The 22621-nt window shown below is 32.6% G+C and overlaps 1 protein-coding gene across 1 annotated transcript in view; it reads left to right on the top strand.

Moving 5' to 3' along the window:
- Positions 1–22621, top strand: part of LOC143241621 (structural maintenance of chromosomes protein 6-like) — a 40692-nt gene that overhangs the window by 12565 nt on the left and 5506 nt on the right. Inside the window, exons 4-7 of the mRNA XM_076484798.1 lie at positions 2632–2828; positions 9404–9620; positions 10116–10286; positions 18113–18250. Coding sequence (XP_076340913.1) covers positions 2632–2828; positions 9404–9620; positions 10116–10286; positions 18113–18250 — 723 coding nt within the window. The remainder of the gene's footprint in view (positions 1–2631; positions 2829–9403; positions 9621–10115; positions 10287–18112; positions 18251–22621) is intronic.

Genomic DNA, 22621 nt, shown 5'->3' with positions numbered 1-22621 from the left:
ATACGTGTTCGTACTACTGACAGATTTGTGAAAAGTTGTTTTGTAATGTCAGTACATTAATATTCCACTCACTTAAACAGCTGTAAACATACTATATACAGTCACATCTGTAAACAGTTTTAGTGTGCTTATTACACTAGATAAACAACCACATCTCTAAACAGTTTTAGTGTGCTTGTTACGTTCTATAAACAGACACATCTGTAATCAGTTTTAGTGTGCTTGTTACGTTCTATATACAGACATATCTGTAAACAGTTTTAGTGTGCTTGTTACATTCTGTATACAGACATATCTCTAAACAGTTTTAGTGTACTTGTTACATTCTGTATACAGCCACATATCTAAACAGTTTTAGTGTGCTTATTACGTTCTGTATACAGCCATATATCTAAACAGTTTTAGTGTGCTTGTTACGTGATGTATGCAGCCACATCTCTAAACAGTTTTAGTGTGCTTATTACACTACATAAAGAACCACATCTGAACAGTTTTAGTGTGCTTATTACACTAGATAAACAACCACATCTCTAAACAGTTTTAGTGTGCTTGTTACGTTCTATAAACAGACACATCTGTAATCAGTTTTAGTGTGCTTGTTACGTTCTATATACAGACATATCTGTAAACAGTTTTAGTGTGCTTGTAACGTTCTGTATACAGACGTATCTGTAAACAGTTTTAGTGTGCTTGTTACATTCTGTATACAGACATATCTCTAAACAGTTTTAGTGTACTTGTTACATTCTGTATACAGCCACATATCTAAACAGTTTTAGTGTGCTTATTACGTTCTGTATACAGACATATCTCTAAACAGTTTTAGTGTGCTTGTTATGTAACATAAACAGACACATCTCTAACCAGTTTTAGAGTGCTTATTACACTAGATAAACAACCACATCTCTAAACAGTTTTACTGTACTTATTACACTACATAAAGAACCACATCTCTAAACAGTTTTAGTGTGTTTATTAGATAAACAAGCACATTTCCATGTCATGTAATAATTAAGTGTATTTGTCATGAAACATTACTGTTATGATTGTCATATAGTTTCTTCAGTACGTTTAAAGTATTTGAAGAAGAGGACACATATGGTATTTCAATGACACTCTGTCCACTGTTTCTAATGTTGCCAGTATCATCAATGACACTCTGTCCACTGTTTCTAATGTTGCCAGTATCATCAATGACACTCTGTCCACTGTTTCTAATGTTGCCAGTATCATCAATGACACTCTGTCCACTGTTTCTAATGTTGCCAATATCATCAATGACACTCTGTCCACTGTTTCTAATGTTGCCAGTATCATCAATGACACTCTGTCCACTGTTTCTAATGTTGCCAGTATCATCAATGACACTCTGTCCACTGTTTCTAATGTTGCCAATATCATCAATGACACTCTGTCCACTGTTTCTAATGTTGCCAGTATCATCAATGACACTCTGTCCACTGTTTCTAATGTTGCCAGTATCATCAATGACACTCTGTCCACTGTTTCTAATGTTGCCAGTATCATCAATGACACTCTGTCCACTGTTTCTAATGTTGCCAGTATCATCAATGACACTCTGTCCACTGTTTCTAATGTTGCCAGTATCATCAATGACACTCTGTCCACTGTTTCTAATGTTGCCAGTATCATCAATGACACTCTGTCCACTGTTTCTAATGTTGCCAGTATCATCAATGACACTCTGTCCACTGTTTCTAATGTTGCCAGTATCATCAATGACACTCTGTCCACTGTTTCTAATGTTGCCAGTATCATCAATGACACTCTGTCCACTGTTTCTAATGTTGCCAGTATCATCAATGACACTCTGTCCACTGTTTCTAATGTTGCCAGTATCATCAATGACACTCTGTCCACTGTTTCTAATGTTGCCAGTATCATCAATGACACTCTGTCCACTGTTTCTAATGTTGCCAGTATCATCAATGACACTCTGTCCACTGTTTCTAATGTTGCCAGTATCATCAATGACACTCTGTCCACTGTTTCTAATGTTGCCAGTATCATCAATGACACTCTGTCCACTGTTTCTAATGTTGCCAGTATCATCAATGACACTCTGTCCACTGTTTCTAATGTTGCCAGTATCATCAATGACACTCTGTCCACTGTTTCTAATGTTGCCAGTATCATCAATGACACTCTGTCCACTGTTTCTAATGTTGCCAGTATCATCAATGACACTCTGTCCACTGTTTCTAATGTTGCCAGTATCATCAATGACACTCTGTCCACTGTTTCTAATGTTGCCAGTATCATCAATGACACTCTGTCCACTGTTTCTAATGTTGCCAGTATCATCAATGACACTCTGTCCACTGTTTCTAATGTTGCCAGTATCATCAATGACACTCTGTCCACTGTTTCTAATGTTGCCAGTATCATCTTATAAAAACGTTATTGTAACAAACGGTTCATATAGATAGTGTTTCTGTGTTCCAATCTATCTTTTGAGCCATTGTACTGATTGAAGTGTGTTGTCTCCATAAAAATTAGAATATTGGTGTGTAATAAGTGTGCATGTATAGGTTTGAAAATGTTGGAATTTGGTGTAGAAAGATGAGGAAAATGACAAAATATGGCTACTCTTATTTTACGTTTTTCTAGCGGATGATCGAGTGTATTCTTCTGATTCCTGACAAAGAAAAAGCTCGTCAAGTCATGTTAAACAACGTCCCAACAAACTGTCGAGAAGCCTTCACAATAGAAGGAGACCATTTATATCCGTCGCCCAGTTTCCGTTACTATTCCTCATTAAAACACCGGGCCAGTTTGCTTCAAGGAAACGTGGAAGAAGAAATCAAGTGAGTAATACTGCTTGAAGTGTTGATAGATAATGAAATTAACTAAATGTGATAAAGTGACTTTGTCTATCAAGACACCACACTCAAACAGTATTACTAACTTTTTTAACTCTTGTCAATAAAGTCGTTCGAATCATAAATACTGTTGAAAGATGTCAAAGTGTGATGCCCAGAATTATATGTTTGAAAGTAGATTACGTGTAGACCAAAGGATTTAATATTAGGTTTTGCCCAGAATTATGTTTAAAAGTAGATTACTTCTAGACCAAAGGATTTAATATTAGGTTTTGTCCAGAATTATGTTTGAAAGTAGATTACGTGTAGCCCAAAGGATTTAATATTAGATTTTGTCCAGAATTATGTTTGAAAGTAGATTACGTGTAGACCAAAGGATTTAATATTAGGTTTTGTCCAGAATTATGTTTGAAAGTAGATTACGTGTAGACCAAAGGATTTAATATTAGGTTTTGTCCAGAATTATGTTTGAAAGTAGATTACGTGTAGACCAAAGGATTTAATATTAGGTTTTGTCCAGAATTATGTTTGAAAGTAGATTACGTGTAGACCAAAGGATTTAATATTAGGTTTTGTCCAGAATTATGTTTGAAAGTAGATTACGTGTAGACCAAAGGATTTAATATTAGGTTTTGTCCAGAATTATGTTTGAAAGTAGATTACGTGTAGACCAAAGGATTTAATATTAGGTTTTGTCCAGAATTATGTTTGAAAGTAGATTACGTGTAGACCAAAGGATTTAATATTAGGTTTTGTCCAGAATTATGTTTGAAAGTAGATTACGTGTAGACCAAAGGATTTAATATTAGGTTTTGTCCAGAATTATGTTTGAAAGTAGATTACGTGTAGACCAAAGGATTTAATATTAGGTTTTGTCCAGAATTATATGTTTAAAAGTAGATTACGTGTAGACCAAAGGATTTAATATTAGGTTTTGTCCAGAATTATGTTTGAAAGTAGATTACGTGTAGACCAAAGGATTTAATATTAGGTTTTGTCCAGAATTATGTTTGAAAGTAGATTACGTGTAGACCAAAGGATTTAATATTAGGTTTCGTCCAGGATTATGTTTGAAAGTAGATTACGTGTAGACCAAAGGATTTAATATTAGGTTTCGTCCAGGATTATGTTTGAAAGTAGATTACGTGTAGACCAAAGGATTTAATATTAGGTTTTGTCCAGAATTATGTTTGAAAGTAGATTACGTAGACCAAAGGATTTAATATTAGGTTTTGTCCAGAATTATGTTTGAAAGTAGATTACGTGTAGACCAAAGGATTTAATATTAGGTTTTGTCCAGAATTATGTTTGAAAGTAGATTACGTGTAGACCAAAGGATTTAATATTAGGTTTCGTCCAGGATTATGTTTGAAAGTAGATTACGTGTAGACCAAAGGATTTAATATTAGGTTTTGTCCAGAATTATGTTTGAAAGTAGATTACGTGTAGACCAAAGGATTTAATATTAGGTTTTGTCCAGAATTATGTTTGAAAGTAGATTACTACGTGTAGACCAAAGGATTTAATATTAGGTTTTGTCCAGAATTATGTTTGAAAGTAGATTACGTAGACCAAAGGATTTAATATTAGGTTTTGTCCAGAATTATGTTTGAAAGTAGATTACGTGTAGACCAAAGGATTTAATATTAGGTTTTGTCCAGAATTATGTTTGAAAGTAGATTACGTGTAGACCAAAGGATTTAATATTAGGTTTCGTCCAGGATTACGTGTTTGAAAGTAGATTATATCTAGACCAGGGGTCACCAAATTTTTTCACAGGGGGCCAGATTACTTGGGGAATGAGAAGTGCAGGCCGCATGATCATTATGTTCAATACTCATAAGCTAGAACGAAAGCTCTCTGTAAAAACTTAACACTAAGTTATGATGCCACATTAGCCATGTGGGAGTAGCATGCAAAACACACATATAATAAAAAACAAACAGAAATACAACCAACATTTTTATTTACCAACAGGCTATCAAGGAAGGTGACATTAGCAAAAACAATTGTCACATTGCACATAGTGAGTACATATCTGAATTTCACTAAGCCACAAAAAAGTTAGTGAGATTTATGAAATTGGTATTTGGCTTTCAAAATATCTTCAATGTTTAGTTTTGAATTGCTGCATCCAATCATTAGAATTGCTTTCAAATGTTCATCAGTCAACCTTGATTGATGTACCGACTTCACATACTTCATTTTTGAAAATGCTTGTTCACAGATATAAGTTGTTCCGAACACTGATGCCATACCAGATTCGAACTGCTTCAGCTTTGGAAAATCATCTTCAGGTATGCAACTGTAAAATTCAATAAGTTGCCCCTCTCTGTGTTTTGCTTTCAACAAGTCATTTTCTTGCAAATTGATGACCTCCAGCTGAAGTTCCACTGGCATGTCATCAATGACACAATCAAAAGGATTCTGAAAAAGGAGAATGTCACTTTTGATTTTGTCGAGATCCAAAAATCTCTCTAAAAATGCTTATTTAAATCACCAATAATCTTTTTGGAAACTCCAGGTTGACATCTTCTGTGATTCCAGCATGAAACTCATTGAAACACTGAAAATGAGAGAGGTTTCCTCCTTCCAAATGTACTTCAAACAATGACAGCTTTCTCCAAAATCCTATAATGATTTTATAGAGATCACATATAAGGTTATTCCTCCACTGAAGTTTCAAGTTCAATTCATTCATGTGGGATGTGATGTCAACCAAAAATGACAACCAGGTTGGATCCGACAGAAGTGGATCGGCTCTATATTTCTCGATAAGAAATATAGCTATTTCTCTTCTCAGCTTATAAAAACAAGACAAGACTTTACTGCAGCTGAGCCACCTCACCACCGTGTGATAAAGCAAGTCACAGAAATCTGAATCCATTTTTTCAAGAATCGCCTTTTACTGGCAATGATTAAGTGCATGACCCCAAATTAAGTTCACTGTAGAAATGACTGGTTTCAGTTTGCAAGAAATATCTAAGTTTTTTCCACAGAGTGCTTGCTAATGTTTGATGCAGTGTATGAACAGAGCACTTGGGAGTTGAAGATCTTCCAACTGTTTCCTGATCAGCCCCACCAGACCCCAGCCATGTTTTTTCCTCCATCAACTGTTACACCTCTAAGCTGATTTTACTGAAGGTTATAGTCTTGCAAACTTTTATGTACTTCCATGAAAATGTCTTCTCCAGTTGTTCTTCCGTGCATGCTGCAAACTGATGCCAACTCTTCCGTGATCTGAAAGTCCAAATTAACTCCACGAATGAACATGAGAAGTTGTGACGTACTCGAGAGAACAGTTTACTCATCCAGTGCCAGAGAATACCATAGAAAGTTTTTACCTTTTTGGCTTATGTGTAATGCGATGCTCTCTCCAAGTTCTTCTGCTCTCCGTACAACTGAAGTTGCTGAAAGGCCAATACTTTCAAAGAAATTGGCTTTTTCAGGACACAGCTCATTTACCGTTTCTATCAGACACTCTTTGATGAAGTTGCTGTCAGTAAAAGGTTTTCCTTGCTCTGCCATCCTATGCACCATTTTGTAACTTGTACGAGTGACAGATTCATTTTCAGCAAACTTTCTCATGAAAAGATTCTTTTGAGATTCAAAAACACGTTTCACAGATTCAAATTTCTCAGAACGGAACTTTCCTGAAAATTGCAAATATGTTGATCGATGTTTTAGTATAAATATTTACAGCTACAAAGGTTTATTATTATTTAGTATAAATATTTACAGTTACAAAGGTTTATTATTATTTAGTATAAATATTTACAGCTACAAAGGTTTATTATTTTTTAGTATAAATATTTACATCTACAAAGGTTTATTATTTTTAGCATAAATATCTACAGCTACAAAGGTTTATTCTTTCTAGTATAAATATTTACAGCTACAAAGGTTTATTATTTTTAGTATAATTATTTACAGCTACAAAGGTTTATTATTTTTAGTATAAATATTTACAGCTACAAAGGTTTATTATTTTTTAGTATAAATATTTACATCTACAAAGGTTTATTATTATTTAGTATAAATATTTACAGTTACAAAGGTTTATTATTATTTAGTATAAATATTTACAGCTACAAAGGTTTATTATTATTTAGTATAAATATTTACAGCTACAAAGGTTTATTATTTTTGGTATAAATATTTACAGCTACAAAGGTTTATTATTTTTAGTATAAATATTTACAGCTACAAAGGTTTATTATTTTTAATATAAATATTTACATCTACAAAGGTTTATTATTATTTAGTATAAATATTTACAGCAACAAAGGTTTATTATTTGTAGTATAAATATATACATCTACAAAGGTTTATTATTTGTAGTATAATTATTTACAGCTACAAAGGTTTATTATTTTTAGTATAAATATTTACAGCTACAAAGGTTTATTATTTTTTAGTATAAATATTTACATCTACAAAGGTTTATTATTATTTAGTATAAATATTTACAGTTACAAAGGTTTATTATTATTTAGTATAAATATTTACAGCTACAAAGGTTTATTATTATTTAGTATAAATATTTACAGCTACAAAGGTTTATTATTTTTAGTATAAATATTTACAGCTACAAAGGTTTATTATTATTTTTAGTATAAATATTTACAGCAACAAAGGTTTATTATTTTTAGTATAAATATATACATCTACAAAGGTTTATTATTATTTAGTACAAATATTTACAGCTACAAAGGTTTATTATTTTTAGTATAAATATTTACAGCTACAAAGGTTTATTATTTTTGGTATAAATATTTACAGCAACAAAGGTTTATTATTTTTAGTATAAATATTTACATCTACAAAGGTTTATTATTATTTAGTATAAATATTTACATTTACAAAGGTTTATTATTTTTAGTATAAATATTTACATCAACAAAGGTTTATTATTTTTGGTATAAATATTTACAGCTACAAAGGTTTATTATTTTTAGTATAAATATTTACATCTACAAAGGTTTATTATTTTTAGTATAAATATTTACAGCTACAAAGGTTTATTATTTTTGGTATAAATATTTACAGCAACAAAGGTTTATTATTTTTAGTATAAATATATACATCTACAAAGGTTTATTATTATTTAGTACAAATATTTACAGCTACAAAGGTTTATTATTTTTAGTATAAATATTTACAGCTACAAAGGTTTATTATTTTTGGTATAAATATTTACAGCAACAAAGGTTTATTATTTTTAGTATAAATATTTACATCTACAAAGGTTTATTATTATTTAGTATAAATATTTACATCTACAAAGGTTTATTATTTTTAGTATAAATATTTACATCAACAAAGGTTTATTATTTTTGGTATAAATATTTACAGCTACAAAGGTTTATTATTTTTAGTATAAATATTTACAGCTACAAAGGTTTATTATTTTTGGTATAAATATTTACAGCAACAAAGGTTTATTATTTTTAGTATAAATATTTACATCTACAAAGGTTTATTATTTTTGGTATAAATATTTACATCTACAAAGGTTTATTATTATTTAGTATAAATATTTACAGCAACAAAGGTTTATTTTTAGTATAAATATTTACATCTACAAAGGTTTATTATTATTTAGTATAAATATTTACAGCTACAACGGTTTATTACTTTTAGTATAAATATTTACAGCTACAAAGGTTTATTATTATTTCATATTATTTATTCCACATATTTTCAACATATCAATTTGCTGCCCACATTTTGTTTGTCAGGTCTGATGAGTGAGTCTTCACTCAAGAAATTTATCACAATTTAAATATTTGTTTTTTATAAATTAACCATGTTGTTAGCTTTTTTATTTATCTAAATTTATCTTATCATTGTTTGAAAATAAACCTGGTGAAACCTTCAACAGGTGAACCTTTCTTCTTGTGTTCAACCACAAGAAAGTTCTTGGATTTCTTTGAATGTGATTTATCAAACTATTTATCCTATGGGTGCTTTATTATCACAAGAGTTGTATTAAATAAAACCTTCTAACTTACTTCAACACACTTATTCAAAACATCTCCTTTTTTTGTATTCGTGTATGAGATGATTGACATTTTTCAGCCATGTGTCGTCAGATCACTCCAGGATATTTTCAAGTACATACATTTAGCTTATAGCTCTGTTGTCTCTTGGCCAAATTCTGATCTAATTACAGTTTTGGAGTGAAGACTCCAAACCCTTTCAGTTGATGTATTTGACCACACCCAAGGTTTCATATATTTATATACTCCAATCCTGCCTTAAAGAATTTTAGTTTGAGAGTAGACTGGTATAGATCCTGTTGAGTGATAAAATCGGGTACATGCACGCCTCATAGCTTGATATTGCTGGCACACGAAAAATGGCTGAAAGAAAGGGCTCACCGACTAATTTACTCCAATCATACCCGAAAGAACGTAAAGTGCTGTGGCTGTTGAGAATTTCTTCTTGTTTTGTTTTATTTATTTATTGTGAAAGTACAGACATCATTATTGGTAGTTTTTATCTGTGCTTTCTCTTTATTAAATTACTTCAATTAAAGTAAATGTTAATAATTGTAGAGTCAAGAAGCAGGAAGCAGCGTGTGTTTACGGTCAAATTCGGGAAATGCAGAGATTTTTGCAGGAAACTTCTGAACTGAAGCAGTCAAATGAAAAGGAGATGCACATTGCTGATGTGCAAGTTGCCAAGATTAATCAGTCAATAGCCCGCACGAATCTGGAAATAAATGACCTGCGGAACACTGAAGAACCCGATCCCGTGAACGTCAGTGCTCTGGTACGAATCTAGTGGTATTCCAAGCACATCAATAATAGCTTTGTATCATAGTGTCAGTTTTTCAGATAAAGAATCAGATTACAAATATGGTTTAACTCAGGAACTCTGTAGCCAGGGACGTTAGTTGTGTTTAAAATGTGTCATGAAGTTCACATATATGTGAGTTTTACTGTGTGCTTGTATATATTATCATATTGGGCATGCTCTGATGTTAAGTAATGTGTATTTGTTTCATTCACATTATTATTTAGCTGTTATTTAACTGAGAAAGAAACACCTTGTTTTTAGAAATGTTTTCACAAGCTCTTCTCGTTTATGTCTTTAAAAAACAAAGTAAATTCTGTAGATTTTCTTAAAAAATCAGCTTGAAACATGAATGTTTGTTTAGTTTTAGGTAAACTGTTAGAGAGTAAAATGAAGTTAATATTTTGTGTCACTGGAACATTAAGATGGTTACAGTGTTTAAGTTTCATCTATTTATTTGTGTTAAATTAGGATGATGAAGTTTCCCTCCTGGTCCAGAAACTGGAAAAATATGAAGCAGAACTAGAGAAAATTAAGATTGTGGTTGAAGAAGCGTTAAAGGAATTGAAGCAGGTGGATGATAAATGTCAGAGTTTGGATACAAGGATTAAATACTTGTTGAACGAAACTCATCCTGTCAAGGTAGTGTTACAGACTATATTCTGATTTAAAAAACAGTACACGTTTACTAACTATTTGTTATACGAGACTGACGGAAGTACTTTACCAACTATTTGTTATACAAGACTGACGGACGTACTTTACCAACTATTTGTTATACGAGACTGACGGACGTACTTTACCAACTATTTGTTATACGAGACTGACGGACATACTTTACCAACTATTTGTTATACAAGACTGAAGGACGTACTTTACCAACTATTTGTTATACAAGACTGAAGGACGTACTTTACCAACTATTTGTTATACAAGACTGAAGGACGTACTTTACCAACTATTTGTTATACAAGACTGAAGGACGTACTTTACCAACTATTTGTTATACAAGACTGAAGGACGTACTTTACCAACTATTTGTTATACAAGACTGAAGGACGCACTTTACCAACTATTTGTTATACAAGACTGAAGGACGTGCTTTACCAACTATTTGTTATACAAGACTGAAGGACGATACTTTACCAACTATTTGTTATACAAGACTGAAGGACGTGCTTTTACCAACTATTTGTTATCTGAGACTGACCGACGTGCTTTACCAACTATTTGTTATACTGAGACTGAAGGACGTGCTTTACCAACTATTTGTTATATGAGACTGACGGACGTGCTTTACCAACTATTTGTTATCTGAGACTGACGGACATACTTTACCAACTATTTGTTATACAAGACTGAAGGACGTACTTTACCAACTATTTGTTATACAAGACTGAAGGACGTACTTTACCAACTATTTGTTATACAAGACTGAAGGACGTACTTTACCAACTATTTGTTATACAAGACTGAAGGACGTACTTTACCAACTATTTGTTATACAAGACTGAAGGACGTACTTTACCAACTATTTGTTATACAAGACTGAAGGACGTACTTTACCAACTATTTGTTATACAAGACTGAAGGACGTACTTTACCAACTATTTGTTATCTGAGACTGAAGGACGTGCTTACCAACTATTTGTTATACAAGACTGAAGGACGCATTTTACCAACTATTTGTTACACAAGACTGAAGGACGTACTTTACCAACTATTTGTTATACAAGACTGAAGGACGTGCTTTTACCAACTATTTGTTATACAAGACTGAAGGACGTACTTTACCAACTATTTGTTATACAAGACTGAAGGACGTACTTTACCAACTATTTGTTATACGAGACTGACGGTCGTTCTTTACCAACTATTTGTTACACAAGACTGAAGGACGTACTTTACCAACTATTTGTTACACGAGACTGAAGGACGTACTTTACCAACTATTTGTTATACGAGACTGAAGGACGTACTTTACCAACTATTTGTTATACGAGACTGACGGACGTACTTTACCAACTATTTGTTATACAAGACTGACGGACGTACTTTACCAACTATTTGTTATACGAGACTGACGGACGTACTTTACCAACTATTTGTTACACAAGACTGAAGGACGTACTTTACCAACTATTTGTTATATGAGACTGACGGACGTTCTTTACCAACTATTTGTTACACAAGACTGAAGGACGTACTTTACCAACTATTTGTTACACAAGACTGAAGGACGTACTTTACCAACTATTTGTTATACGAGACTGACGGACGTACTTTACCAACTATTTGTTATCTGAGACTGACGGACGCACTTTTACCAACTATTTGTTATCTGAGATTGACAGGCGTACTTCACCATTTGTTATACAAGACTGACGGACGTACTTTACCAACTATTTGTTTTACAAGACTGACGGACGTACTTTACCAACTATTTGTTATACCAAACTGACGGATGTACTTTACCAACTATTTGTTATACGAGACTGACGGACGTACCGTGTCTTAAACATCAGTGTTTTTGAAAGTTTTGAACCTTCCTAGTAAATGAGTTATCTGAAAACTGTTTTCCTGCCGGATGTTGCTAACAGCTATCTTTTATTTCTCCAAGCTACACAGAATGATTTCAGTGCTTATCACCTCTGTTCAGTAATCCCCATTTTGAGGGAATACTACCCCCACTAATAACATCGATAAACCTAGTTTTAGATAAACCACTCTCTGTTAGTAACTCTAAACTAAATCAGATCAGTAGTACCAGATAGTTCTGTTATTTTTATGTGTCCAACATCTCTGTTTTAATGTTACATTATTCTTTTGTTTTACTTATAAGCATTCAGTTTAAACGTTTTTTACATTCTGGTTGCTGTTGCCAACAGATTCTTTGTACAAGGTGTTTATAATGACATGGGGATGGTTTGGAAATGTTTCCTTGTATTCTAGAAGAAAGAAGATTTTTATTACCTCAAGTTTCTCCAAAAGTGAAAATAATTGCTTTAGAGTTGGATATTGTTCAGCATTCTTTTCTCTTTCTATTCGTTGAAATATATATAAGAATCTAATTGAGCAATGTAATTTTGTGTTTAAAAGATCTGGGGTTTAATTTCATAAGTGTAACAACAACAAGTATGGTATCAGTCATGATGTGTCACAAACTGGTGATACAGTAGGAGCATGGTATAACAACAAGTATGGTATCAGTCATGATGTATCACAAACTGGTGATACAGTAGGAGCATGGTGTAACAACAAGTATGGTATCAGTCATGATGTGTCACAAACTGGTGATACAGTAGGAGCATGGTGTAACAACAAGTATGGTATCAGTCATGATGTGTCACAAACTGGTGATACAGTAGGAGAATGGTGTAACAACAACAAGTATGGTATCAGTCATGATGTATCACAAACTGGTGATACAGTAGGAGCATGGTGTAACAACAACAAGTATGGTATCAGTCATGATGTATCACAAACTGGTGATACAGTAGGAGCATGGTGTAACAACAAGTATGGTGTCAGTCATGATGTGAAACAAACTGGTGATACAGTAGGAGCATGGTGTAAGAACAACAAGTATGGTATCAGTCATGATGTGAAACAAACTGGTGATACAGTAGGAGCATGGTGTAAGAACAACAAGTATGGTATCAGTCATGATGTGTCACAAACTGGTGATACAGTAGGAGCATGGTGTAACAACAACAAGTATGGTATCAGTCATGATGTGTCACAAACTGGTGATACAGTAGGAGAATGGTGTAACAACAACAAGTATGGTATCAGTCATGATGTATCACAAACTGGTGATACAGTAGGAGCATGGTGTAACAACAACAAGTATGGTATCAGTCATGATGTATCACAAACTGGTGATACAGTAGGAGCATGGTGTAACAACAAGTATGGTGTCAGTCATGATGTGAAACAAACTGGTGATACAGTAGGAGCATGGTGTAAGAACAACAAGTATGGTATCAGTCATGATGTGAAACAAACTGGTGATACAGTAGGAGCATGGTGTAAGAACAACAAGTATGGTATCAGTCATGATGTGTCACAAACTGGTGATACAGTAGGAGCATGGTGTAACAACAACAAGTATGGTGTCAGTCATGATGTGTCACAAACTGGTGATACAGTAAGAGCAATGTGTAGGAACAACAAGTATGGTATCAGTCATGATGTATCACAAACTGGTGATACAGTAGGAGCATGGTGTAACAAAAACAAGTATGGTATCAGTCATGATGTATCACAAACTGGTGATACAGTAGGAGCATGGTGTAACAACAAGTATGGTATCAGTCATGATGTGTCACAAACTGGTGATACAGTAGGAGCATGGTGTAACAACAACAAGTATGGTATCAGTCATGATGTATCACAAACTGGTGATACAGTAGGAGCATGGTGTAACAACAAGTATGGTGTCAGTCATGATGTGTCACAAACTGGTGATACAGTAGGAGCATGGTGTAACAACAACAAGTATGGTATCAGTCATGATGTATCACAAACTGGTGATACAGTAGGAGCATGATGTAAGAACAACAAGTATGGTATCAGTCATGATGTTTCACAAACTGGTGATATAGTAGGAGCATGGTGTAAGAACAACAAGTATGGTATCAGTCATGATGTTTCACAAACTGGTGATACAGTAGGAGCATGGTGTAAGAACAACAAGTATGGTGTCAGTCATGATGTGTCACAAACTGGTGATACAGTAGGAGCATGGTGTAACAACAACAAGTATGGTATCAGTCATGATGTGTCACAAACTGGTGATACAGTAGGAGCATGATGTAAGAACAACAAGTATGGTATCAGTCATGATGTATCACAAACTGGTGATACAGTAGGAGCATGGTGTAACAACAAGTATGGTATCAGTCATGATGTATCACAAACTGGTGATACAGTAGGAGCATGGTGTAAGAACAACAAGTATGGTATCAGTCATGATGTATCACAAACTGGTGATACAGTAGGAGCATGGTGTAACAACAAGTATGGTGTCAGTCATGATGTGTCACAAACTGGTGATACAGTAGGAGCATGGTGTAACAACAACAAGTATGGTATCAGTCATGATGTGTCACAAACTGGTGATACAGTAGGAGCATGGTGTAACAACAACAAGTATGGTATCAGTCATGATGTATCACAAACTGGTGATACAGTAGGAGCATGGTGTAACAACAACAAGTATGGTATCAGTCATGATGTATCACAAACTGGTGAAACAGTAGGAGCATGGTGTAAGAACAACAAGTATGGTATCAGTCATGATGTATCACAAACTGGTGATACAGTAGGAGCATGGTGTAAGAACAACAAGTATGGTATCAGTCATGATGTATCACAAACTGGTGATACAGTAGGAGCATGGTGTAAGAACAACAAGTATGGTATCAGTCATGATGTATCACAAACTGGTGATACAGTAGGAGCATGGTGTAACAACAACAAGTATGGTATCAGTCATGATGTATCACAAACTGGTGATACAGTAGAAGCATGGTGTAACAACAAGTATGGTATCAGTCATGATGTATCACAAACTGGTGATACAGTAGGAGCATGGTGTAACAACAACAAGTATGGTATCAGTCATGATGTATCACAAACTGGTGATACAGTAGGAGCATGGTGTAACAACAACAAGTATGGTATCAGTCATGATGTGTCACAAACTGGTGATACAGTAGGAGCATGGTGTAACAACAACAAGTATGGTATCAGTCATGATGTATCACAAACTGGTGATACAGTAGGAGCATGGTGTAACAACAAGTATGGTATCAGTCATGATGTGTCACAAACTGGTGATACAGTAGGAGCATGGTGTAACAACAACAAGTATGGTATCAGTCATGATGTATCACAAACTGGTGATACAGTAGGAGCATGGTGTAACAACAAGTATGGTATCAGTCATGATGTATCACAAACTGGTGATACAGTAGGAGCATGGTGTAAGAACAACAAGTATGGTATCAGTCATGATGTATCACAAACTGGTGATACAGTAGGAGCATGGTGTAACAACAACAAGTATGGTATCAGTCATGATGTATCACAAACTGGTGATACAGTAGGAGCATGGCCAGTGGTTAGTGATTGTTCTGAGCTAATTCATATAAACTGAAATGTGATCACTTATTTATTGAAGAGTTGTACATCATATGTGATTCATTGTAATCATTGTTTCTTAGAGTTGTACATCATATGTGATTCATTATAATCATTGTTTGTTAAACAGTTGTACATCATATGTGATTCATTATAATCATTGTTTGTTATATAGTTGTACACCATATGTGATTCATTATAATCATTGTTTCTTAAATAGTTGTACACCATATGTGATTCATTATAATCATTGTTTGTTAAATAGTTGTACAACATATGTGATTTATTCTAATCATTGTTTGTTAAATAGTTGTGCACCATATGTGACTCAATATAATCATTGTTTGTTAAATAGTTGTACATCATATGTGATTCATTGTAATCATTGTTAAATAGTTGTACATCATATGTGATTCATTGTAATCATTGTTAAATAGTTGTACATCATATGTGATTCATTATAATCATTGTTTGTTAAATAGTTGTAGATCATATGTGATTCATTATAATCATTGTTTGTTAAATAGTTGTAGATCATATGTGATTCATTGTAATCATTGTTTGTTAAATAGTTGTACACCATATGTGATTTATTATAATCATTGTTTCTTAAATAGTTGTACATCGTATGTGATTTATTATAATCATTGTTTCTTAAATAGTTGTACACCATATGTGATTCATTATAATCATTGTTTGTTAAATAGTTGTATACCATATGTGATTCATTATAATCATTGTTTGTTAAATAGTTGTACACCGTGTGTGATTCATTATAATCATTGTTTGTTAAATAGTTGTACATCATATGTGATTTATTCTAATCATTGTTTGTTAAATAGTTGTACACCATATGTGATTCATTATAATCATTGTTTGTTAAATAGTTGTACACCATATGTGATTCATTGTAATCATTGTTTGGTAAATAGTTGTACATCATATGTGATTCATTGTAATCATTGTTTGTTAAATAGTTGTACATCATATGTGATTCATTGTAATCATTGTTTGTTAAATAGTTGTACATCATATGTGATTTATTCTAATCATTGTTTGTTAAATAGTTGTACACCATATGTGATTTATTATAATCATTGTTTCTTAAATAGTTGTACATCATATGTGATTTATTATAATCATTGTTTCTTAAATAGTTGTACACCATATGTGATTCATTATAATCACTGTTTGTTAAATAGTTGTACACCATATGTGATTCATTATAATCATTGTTTGTTAAATAGTTGTACACCATATGTGATTCATTGTAATCATTGTTTGTTAAATAGTTGTACATCATATGTGATTCATTGTAATCATTGTTTGTTAAATAGTTGTACACCATATGTGATTCATTATAATCATTGTTTGTTAAATAGTTGTACACCATATGTGATTCATTGTAATCATTGTTTGTTAAATAGTTGTACACCATATGTGATTTATTCTAATCATTGTTTGTTAAATAGTTGTACACCATATGTGATTCATTGTAATCATTGTTTGTTAAATAGTTGTACACCATATGTGATTTATTCTAATCATTGTTTGTTAAATAGTTGTACATCATATGTGATTCATTATAATCTTTGTTTGTTAAATAGTTGTACACCATATGAGATTCATTATAATCATTGTTTGTTAAATAGTTGTACACCATATGTGATTCATGATAATCATTGTTTGTTAAATAGTTGTACTCCATATGTGATTCATTGTAATCATTGTTTGTTAAATAGTTGTACATCATATGTGATTCATTATAATCATTGTTTGCTAAATAGTTGTACATCATATGTGATTCATTCTAATCAGTCTTTGTTAAATAGTTGTACATCATATGTGATTTATTCTAATCATTGTTTGTTAAATAGTTCTACACCATATGTGATTCATTGTAATCATTGTTTGTTAAATAGTTGTACACCATATGTGATTCATTGTAATCATTGTTTGTTAAATAGTTGTACACCATATGTGATTCATTATAATCATTGTTTGTTAAATAGTTGTACATCATATGTGATTCATTATAATCATTGTTTGTTAAATAGTTGTACACCGTGTGTGATTCATTATAATCATTGTTTGTTAAATAGTTATACATCATATGTGATTCATTATAATCATTGTTTGTTAAATAGTTGTTCATCATATGTGATTCATTGTAATCATTGTTTGTTAAATAGTTGTACATTGTATGTGATTCATTGTAATCATTGTTTTTTAAATAGTTGTACATCATATGTGATTGATTATAATCATTGTTTGTTAAATAGTTGTAGATCATATGTGATTCATTATAATCATTATTCCAGGAAAAACTGAATCAAATTGACAGTGAAATAGAACAGCTTAAAGCAAGCCGACGTCATTACCAAGATAAACTAAAGAAACATGCAGAGACAGTTGCAAGGATGAGAAGAGAGTTTGAAATTGCTAAAAAGGATTGTGATGTGAGTATCATATGATAAATCAACTCCCAGTACTCTCATTCTACAAATAGCCCCAGAAACTATGGGTTTAATAAAATAGATTGCTGCGGTACATTTGTTTCTGTAGTTCTGATGTTACCTTAGTTTTTCAACATAGATCGCTTGATCTCTTTCAGAACTTTTAATCGGAAATAATTCATATTTATTATCAGAGTTTACATGGTCCACTATTGTATGCACAAAATAATATATTTCTTCAAGAAAATTTTATAGATGGATTTAGAAATTAAATTTATATTTAAGAGAATTTACAGTGTGTGTTTGTTTTTTAAACAAAGATGAATAGAATGTAACATATTACTCCAGAAGACAAATGTTTTGTTTGTAAGCCAACGTTTCTCTGTTCTCACTTCATCAGCGTAAACAGCATACTTACTGACTCAGGCTTATACAAAATAATTCAAAATAATTGAAGTCATTGGGACTTTACAAAAGAACATGTAGACCTCATATGGTAACATTATATTGTTCGACTTTGTAAGTTGGAATTACTTGCATACACAAAATTATACTATTTAAAGCACACATAAAGTATGTTGTGATACTGTTAATTAAACAGTATCTATAACTTAGTTTTGTATACATATGTTTAAGTTTTGGTTTTTGGACATCAAGTAACGTTACTGTCGGGAACCTTTCCAAAACAAAGTTGTGTTTGTTTAAAGAAGTAATACAGTCATATTTAGAACAAGAATTAACCTGTGAAAAGGAAAAGAAAGAATTGGTTATTGTAACAGATTCATACTTGTATTTCTGTGTTAGTGAAAAAAAGCCGTATCCTAGTAGGACACACAGTTTAATGAAGAATGAAATAAGTTATTCTTTTTCTACCATAGAAACAATATCTGTATGTTTTTGAAAAACAGACAAACAAGAGACGGTATTTATTTGTGTTGTTTAAAATTGCTTTGCTACAGACGGTACAAACTTCAGTACATAAGTAAAACTATAAGTATCTAAATCAGTAAAAACATAGTTTATTGTTGGCCCTTACCAAGACCTTAAACAAATCAGAATGGATGGATACATCACATTTATGTAGGGCTTGTTTACGTTTTTTAAACTTAACTAAAGACATGGTGTTAACATCTTCTCTTATACGACTTATGAACTGTCTTTTATGAACGTTCTTAGATCGGCTTACAACTTGTTGTAGATGTTTTAGGATGTAATGTGGCTTACAACTTGTTGTAGAGGTTTTAGGATGAATCCATAATTTGTTTCCCATATTTTCTTATATAGATATTTTTATCATAAGGATTATTTTGTATTTATCTTGAAACATAGATTTAGAACTAACCTTAATCTCCAGAACTGGTCGAACCTTGAAAGTTTTTATTTTCATTATATATTGTTATCAGTGAAGAGACAAGATATTCTGTTATAGTATAATAATAATATTAATAACATTATGATAATTATAATTAAAGTTAGAGCAGAGTGTACAATTAGCTTTATTCATAACTGGAATAATGTTCAGTGCTATATAGACAGAATTTACTATTAGTGCTGAATAGGCACATTGACACCAGAATCTAGTATTAGTGCTACATATAGAGCTTGTTTTGACCTGAATCTAGTATTAGTGCAGTATAGACAGATTGTTTTGACCAGAATCTAGTGTTAGTGCTATATAGACAGATTTTTTTTACCAGAATCTGGTATTAGTGCTGTATAGACAGATTGTTTTGACCAGAATCTAGTATTAGTGCTGTATAGACAGATTGTTTTGACCAGAATCTAGTATTAGTGCTGTATAGACAGATTGTTTTGACCAGAATCTAGTATTAGTGCTGTATAGACAGATTGTTTTGACCAGAATCTAGTGTTAGTGCTATATAGACAGATTTTTTTGACCAGAATCTGGTATTAGTGCTGTATAGACAGATTGTTTTGACCACAATCTAGTATTAGTGCTGTATAGACAGATTGTTTTGACCAGAATCTAGTATTAGTGCTACATAGACAGCTTGTTTTGACCAGAATCTAGTATTTGTGCTGTGACAGATTGTTTTGACCAGGATCTAGTATTAGTGCTGTATAGACAGATTGTTTTGACCTGAATCTGGTATCAGTGGTACATAGACAGCTTGTTTTGACCTGAATCTAGTATTAGTGCTACATAGACAGCTTGTTTTGACCAGAATCTAGTATTAGTGTTACATGGACAGATTGTTTTGACCAGAATCTAGTATTAGTGCTGTATAGACAGATTGTTTTGACCAGAATCTAGTATTAGTGCTGTATAGACAGATTGTTTTGACCAGAATCTAGTGTTAGTGCTATATAGACAGATTTTTTTTACCAGAATCTGGTATTAGTGCTGTATAGACAGATTGTTTTGACCAGAATCTAGTATTAATGCTATATAGACAGATTGTTTTGACCTGAATCTAGTATTAGAGTAACATAAACAGCTTGTTTTGACCTGAATCTAGTATTAGTGCTAGATAGACAGCTTGTTTTGACCTGAATCTAGTATTAGTGCTACATAGACAGATTTATATGCAAAAACGGCTTACTTATACAACAACTTAAACCCAAAATAAACCAATATAAAGGAATGCCTTTATACCTATATTAATATAATAAAATAAATAAAATTATATATTCAAACATCTAATACTGCCCTCTACATTTCGACACACAGTTACACAACCCCTTTCAAACATGTGGTCAGTTTCCGGTCAGTTACCTCTTTCTTTGTGAACCTGGCGATGACCGAAGAAGGTCGAAACGTTGTTCGCTCTTCTATGTAAAAGTGTTTTCTCAGCCCAAACGAGCCGTTTTTGCATATAAATTTTCTCAACAAGTGGGTTTCTCGTCATCACTGATAGACAGATTGTTTTGACCAGACTCTAGTATTAGTGCTACATAGACAGCTTGTTTTGACCTGAATCTAGTATTAGTGCTGCATAGACAGATTGTTTTGACCAAAATCTAGTATTAGTGCTATATAGACAGCTTGTTTTGACCAGAATCTAGTATTAGTGCTACATAGACAGCTTGTTTTGACCAGAATCTAGTGTTAGTGTTACATGGACAGATTGTTTTGACCACAATCTAGTATTAGTGCAACATAGACAGCTTGTTTTGACCTGAATCTAGTATTAGTGCTACATAGACAGCTTGTTTTGACCACAATCTAATATTAGTGCTACATAGACAGATTGTTTTGAACTGAATCTAGTATTAGTGCTGTATAGACAGATTGTTTTGACCACAATCTAATATTAGTGCTACATCAACAGATTGTTTTGACCTGAATCTAGTATTAGTGCTACATCGACAGATTGTTTTGACCTGAATCTAGTATTAGTGCTGTATAGACAGATTGTTTTGACCACAATCTAATATTAGTGCTACATAGACAGATTGTTTTGACCTGAATCTATTATTAGTGCTACATCGACAGATTGTTTTGACCTGAATCTAGTATTAGTGCAACACAGACAGCTTGTTTTGACCTGAATCTCGTATTAGAGCTGCATAGACAGCTTGTTTTGACCAAAATCTAGCATTAGTGCTATATAGACAGCTTGTTTTGACCAGAATCTAGTATTAGTGCTACATAGACAGCTTGTTTTGACCAGAATTTAGTATTAGTACTGTATAGACAGCTTGTTTTGACCAGAATCTAGTATTAATGCTACATAGACAGCTTGTTTTGACCAGAATCTAGTATTTGTGCTGTATAGACAGATTGTTTTGATTAGGATCTGGTATTAGTGCTATATAGACAGATTGATTTGACCTGAATCTGGTATCAGTGGTACATACACAGCTTGTTTTGACCACAATCTAGTATTAGTGCTACATAGACAGATTGTTTTGACCTGAATCTAGTATTAGTGCTGCATATAATTCACTGTAGAATACGTAAGTGTAAAACAAACTTGGATGTCCATGTTCACAAATCAGTGGTTTAATTCACTGTAGAATAAGTAAGTGTAAAACAAACTTGGATGTCCATGTTCATAAATCAGTGGTTTAATTCACTGTATAATAAGTAAGTGTAAAACAAACTTGGATGTCCATGTTCACAAATCAGTGGTTTAATTCACTGTAGAATAAGTAAGTGTAAAACAAACTTGGATGTCCATGTTCACAAATCAGTGGTTTAATTCACTGTATAATAAGTAAGTGTAAAACAAACTTGGATGTTCATGTTCACAAATCAGTGGTTTAATTCACTGTAGAATAAGTAAGTGTAAAACAAGCTTGGATGTCCATGTTCACAAATCAGTGGTTTAATTCACTGTATAATAAGTAAGTGTAAAACAAACTTGGATGTCCATGTTCACAAATCAGTGGTTTAATTCACTGTAGAAT

This window comes from Tachypleus tridentatus, unplaced genomic scaffold, assembly GCF_004210375.1.
Source record: "Tachypleus tridentatus isolate NWPU-2018 unplaced genomic scaffold, ASM421037v1 Hic_cluster_1, whole genome shotgun sequence".
In the NCBI taxonomy this organism is placed as follows: domain Eukaryota; kingdom Metazoa; phylum Arthropoda; class Merostomata; order Xiphosura; family Limulidae; genus Tachypleus; species Tachypleus tridentatus.
Note: the sequence above shows the minus strand (reverse complement) of the source record. Positions and strands in the feature narration are given on the sequence as shown.